At 49.3% G+C, this 5,000-nt stretch overlaps 1 protein-coding gene across 1 annotated transcript in view; it reads left to right on the top strand.

The window, feature by feature from the left end:
- Positions 1-4,799, top strand: part of mrpl1 (mitochondrial ribosomal protein L1) — a gene marked incomplete at its 3' end in the record, with an annotated part of 8,688 nt that extends 3,889 nt beyond the window's left edge. Inside the window, 3 exon segments of the mRNA XM_065961649.1 lie at positions 4,249-4,360; positions 4,516-4,616; positions 4,718-4,799. Coding sequence (XP_065817721.1) covers positions 4,249-4,360; positions 4,516-4,616; positions 4,718-4,799 — 295 coding nt within the window.
- Between the last annotated feature and the right edge of the window lie 201 nt (positions 4,800-5,000).

Here is a 5,000-nt window from a genome sequence, read left to right as displayed (position 1 = left end):
GAGAGAGAGAGGACAGTGGATAGAGTCAGAAACCAGAGAGAGAGAGAGGACAGTGGATAGAGTCTGAAACCAGAGAGAGAGAGGACAGTGGATAGAGTCTGAAACCAGAGAGAGAGAGAGGACAGTGGATAGAGTCTGAAACCAGAGAGAGAGAGAGGACAGTGGATAGAGTCAGAAACCAGAGAGAGAGAGAGGACAGTGGATAGAGTCTGAAACCAGAGAGAGAGAGAGGACAGTGGATAGAGTCAGAAACCAGAGAGAGAGAGGACAGTGGATAGAGTCAGAAACCAGAGAGAGAGAGGACAGTGGATAGAGTCTGAAACCAGAGAGAGAGGACAGTGGATAGAGTCAGAAACCAGAGAGAGAGAGAGAGGACAGTGGATAGAGTCAGAAACCAGAGAGAGAGAGGACAGTGGATAGAGTCTGAAACCAGAGAGAGAGAGAGGACAGTGGATAGAGTCTGAAACCAGAGAGAGAGAGAGGACAGTGGATAGAGTCTGAAACCAGAGAGAGAGGACAGTGGATAGAGTCAGAAACCAGAGAGAGAGAGAGGACAGTGGATAGAGTCAGAAACCAGAGAGAGAGAGGACAGTGGATAGAGTCAGAAACCAGAGAGAGAGAGAGGACAGTGGATAGAGTCTGAAACCAGAGAGAGAGGACAGTGGATAGAGTCAGAAACCAGAGAGAGAGGACAGTGGATAGAGTCAGAAACCAGAGAGAGAGAGGACAGTGGATAGAGTCAGAAACCAGAGAGAGAGAGAGGACAGTGGATAGAGTCAGAAACCAGAGAGAGAGAGAGAGGACAGTGGATAGAGTCTGAAACCAGAGAGAGAGAGAGGACAGTGGATAGAGTCAGAAACCAGAGAGAGAGAGAGGACAGTGGATAGAGTCTGAAACCAGAGAGAGAGAGAGGACAGTGGATAGAGTCAGAAACCAGAGAGAGAGAGGACAGTGGATAGAGTCAGAAACCAGAGAGAGAGAGGACAGTGGATAGAGTCAGAAACCAGAGAGAGAGAGAGGACAGTGGATAGAGTCAGAAACCAGAGAGAGAGAGGACAGTGGATAGAGTCAGAAACCAGAGAGAGAGAGAGGACAGTGGATAGAGTCAGAAACCAGAGAGAGAGAGGACAGTGGATAGAGTCAGAAACCAGAGAGAGAGAGAGGACAGTGGATAGAGTCAGAAACCAGAGAGAGAGAGAGGACAGTGGATAGAGTCTGAAACCAGAGAGAGAGAGGACAGTGGATAGAGTCAGAAACCAGAGAGAGAGAGGACAGTGGATAGAGTCAGAAACCAGAGAGAGAGAGAGGACAGTGGATAGAGTCAGAAACCAGAGAGAGAGAGAGAGAGGACAGTGGATAGAGTCAGAAACCAGAGAGAGAGAGGACAGTGGATAGAGTCAGAAACCAGAGAGAGAGAGGACAGTGGATAGAGTCAGAAACCAGAGAGAGAGAGGACAGTGGATAGAGTCAGAAACCAGAGAGAGAGAGAGGACAGTGGATAGAGTCAGAAACCAGAGAGAGAGAGGACAGTGGATAGAGTCTGAAACCAGAGAGAGAGAGGACAGTGGATAGAGTCAGAAACCAGAGAGAGAGAGAGAGAGGACAGTGGATAGAGTCAGAAACCAGAGAGAGAGAGAGAGAGGACAGTGGATAGAGTCAGAAACCAGAGAGAGAGAGAGAGGACAGTGGATAGAGAGAGAAACCAGAGAGAGAGAGGACAGTGGATAGAGTCAGAAACCAGAGAGAGAGAGGACAGTGGATAGAGAGAGAAACCAGAGAGAGAGAGAGGACAGTGGATAGAGTCAGAAACCAGAGAGAGAGAGAGGACAGTGGATAGAGTCAGAAACCAGAGAGAGAGAGAGAGGACAGTGGATAGAGTCAGAAACCAGAGAGAGAGAGAGAGGACAGTGGATAGAGTCAGAAACCAGAGAGAGAGAGAGGACAGTGGATAGAGTCAGAAACCAGAGAGAGAGAGGACAGTGGATAGAGTCAGAAACCAGAGAGAGAGAGAGGACAGTGGATAGAGTCAGAAACCAGAGAGAGAGAGGACAGTGGATAGAGTCAGAAACCAGAGAGAGAGAGAGAGGACAGTGGATAGAGTCAGAAACCAGAGAGAGAGAGGACAGTGGATAGAGTCAGAAACCAGAGAGAGAGAGGACAGTGGATAGAGTCAGAAACCAGAGAGAGAGAGGACAGTGGATAGAGTCAGAAACCAGAGAGAGAGAGAGGACAGTGGATAGAGTCAGAAACCAGAGAGAGAGAGAGAGGACAGTGGATAGAGTCAGAAACCAGAGAGAGAGAGAGGACAGTGGATAGAGTCAGAAACCAGAGAGAGAGAGGACAGTGGATAGAGTCAGAAACCAGAGAGAGAGAGAGGACAGTGGATAGAGTCAGAAACCAGAGAGAGAGAGAGGACAGTGGATAGAGTCAGAAACCAGGAGAGAGAGAGGACAGTGGATAGAGTCAGAAACCAGAGAGAGAGAGGACAGTGGATAGAGTCAGAAACCAGAGAGAGAGAGAGGACAGTGGATAGAGTCAGAAACCAGAGAGAGAGAGAGGACAGTGGATAGAGTCAGAAACCAGAGAGAGAGAGAGGACAGTGATAGAGTCAGAAACCAGAGAGAGAGAGAGGACAGTGGATAGAGTCAGAAACCAGAGAGAGAGAGAGGACAGTGATAGAGTCTGAAACCAGAGAGAGAGAGAGGACAGTGGATAGAGTCAGAAACCAGAGAGAGAGAGAGGACAGATACATAGAGTCAGAAACCAGAGAGAGAGAGAGACAGAGAGGACAGTGGATAGAGTCAGAAACCAGAGAGAGAGAGAGGACAGTGGATAGAGTCAGAAACCAGAGAGAGAGAGAGGACAGTGGATAGAGTCTGAAACCAGAGAGAGAGAGAGGACAGTGGATAGAGTCAGAAACCAGAGAGAGAGAGAGGACAGTGGATAGAGTCTGAAACCAGAGAGAGAGAGGACAGTGGATAGAGTCTGAAACCAGAGAGAGAGAGAGAGAGGACAGTGGATAGAGTCAGAAACCAGAGAGAGAGAGAGGACAGTGGATAGAGTCTGAAACCAGAGAGAGAGAGGACAGTGGATAGAGTCTGAAACCAGAGAGAGAGAGAGAGAGGACAGTGGATAGAGTCAGAAACCAGAGAGAGAGAGAGAGCGGGGAACGACATGCAGGAGAGAGGCCGCAGGCGGGATGCGAACCCGGGCCGCCCGCCTGAGACGACAGCCTCGATACATGGGACGCGCGCCCTAACAACCCCTGAGCCACCAGCGCGCCCCCCAAGTTTTTTTTATCCAATCAGAGATCAGGATTGTAACAAATCAATCAACCAGTGGATGTGAGCTCCTCCCCCTCGCTCTGAGGCGGAGCCCAGGCCCCCCCTGAGGAAACGCACACAGAATGTGTCTGACTTTGTGTCTGAGGATGTGGACTACCTCTCTGTTCATACAGGGACCATACGGCTCGTAGCAACAACCCCCAGACCCCATATACTGCAGTACCTCTAAGAGGACCCCCTGAGGGACGCGGTCACAGGCCTTCTCTACGTCTACACAATACATGTTGACTGGACCCCCCAAAAAGCCCTGCAAGGGTACGGTAAGAGCACACCCTCTGGTCCCCCTGTATAAAAATGCAAACCACCTTGGTCTGCAGAGACTGGCCCAGAAGTTCAACAACAAAGCACCCCTCTGGTTCAGATCCTGTAGGCCGTTCCTCCCATCACCCCCTCCAGGCGTCTCCATCGATGCCCACGTGAGCGTTGAAGTCTCCAAGAAGGATTACAGAGTCCCAGGCTAAAAAACCCTGATCCAGGACCCTCAGTCCGTGATCTCAGTTGTTTTTATTCATCGCCTCTTGCATTTTTACCATGTTGGCTTTTTGGATGTTCTTTTGTCTTTTTGCCTTCCTGCAAAACCAAATCGCCCTTCAGGGATGAATAAAGTCAAAGTTGAGGACCCCGCCCAGAGTCTCCCAGAAGGCCTCTGAACACACGACAGTCTGAGCTTTACTCCCGCGACCTGGCGTCACAGATAGGCCACCCTCTCGTTCGCCCATAGCCTCTCACTTCTGGTGTCTCCAGAAAAGGAGTCCAGTCCCTCTCCAGGAGTTTGGTTTTAGAAGCGGGGTGCCGCCCAGTCTACAACGCACTGTCCCCCCTGCCCGTCTCTGCAGGTGGCGGGACCCAGAGGGCGCTATTCTTTTGTTGATTTTGAGTTTGATCTGGATTTTTTTTCCCCCAGATCCTGGATGACGAGATTTCTGCAGATTTTTACGTGGCTGTTCCAGAGATTCTGCAGAAACTCGTGGCGCTGAAAAGCAAACTGAGGAAGAAGTTTCCAAAGAGCAAACGAGGTGAGCTGTGACCTTTGACCTCCTGATGAATGAATAATAAAAACGGTTTGAAATAACTGCTACATTCTTTCTGTATGAATCAAAGATGAACACATTTCAGATCTGAACATATATGATGAATTATTCAGCGCCGGTCGTTTCCGTGTGATTTTCAGGGTCAGTGGGCGTCGACGTCCCTAAAATGTTGGATTTATTTAAAACGGGTCACGAGTACCTGGTGGAGGACGAGTGCTACATCAGGACTCAGATCGCCACGGTAACTAAAACACTGAGAATAATTCTAACTATCCATCTAAACCTTTATAACATGTTTTAGTTTTCATAACTTTTATAATCTGTATTTTTCTGCTCGATCAGCTCGACATGAACAAACATCAAATCTATGAAAACCTAAAAAACATCGTGAGCGACGTCTGCTCGCACCGACCGGCTGACAAGGGTAAGTTCACCATCGTCTTCACAGCTCACAGGAAAAAACACTGACTCTGTTTAAATCTCTGACTGGATGGATTCCTCCCTCTCCTCTCTCTCTCCCTCCTCCTCCTCTTCCTCCTCTCTCTCTTCCTCCTCCCTCTGCTCCTCCTCTTGTACCTCCTCCTCCCTCCCGTCCTCATCCTCCTCTCCTCTCCTCTCTCTCTCC

The sequence above is a fragment of the Labrus bergylta genome, chromosome 2 (genome assembly GCF_963930695.1).
Source record: "Labrus bergylta chromosome 2, fLabBer1.1, whole genome shotgun sequence".
Taxonomy (NCBI): Eukaryota; Metazoa; Chordata; class Actinopteri; order Labriformes; family Labridae; genus Labrus; species Labrus bergylta.
Note: the sequence above shows the minus strand (reverse complement) of the source record. Positions and strands in the feature narration are given on the sequence as shown.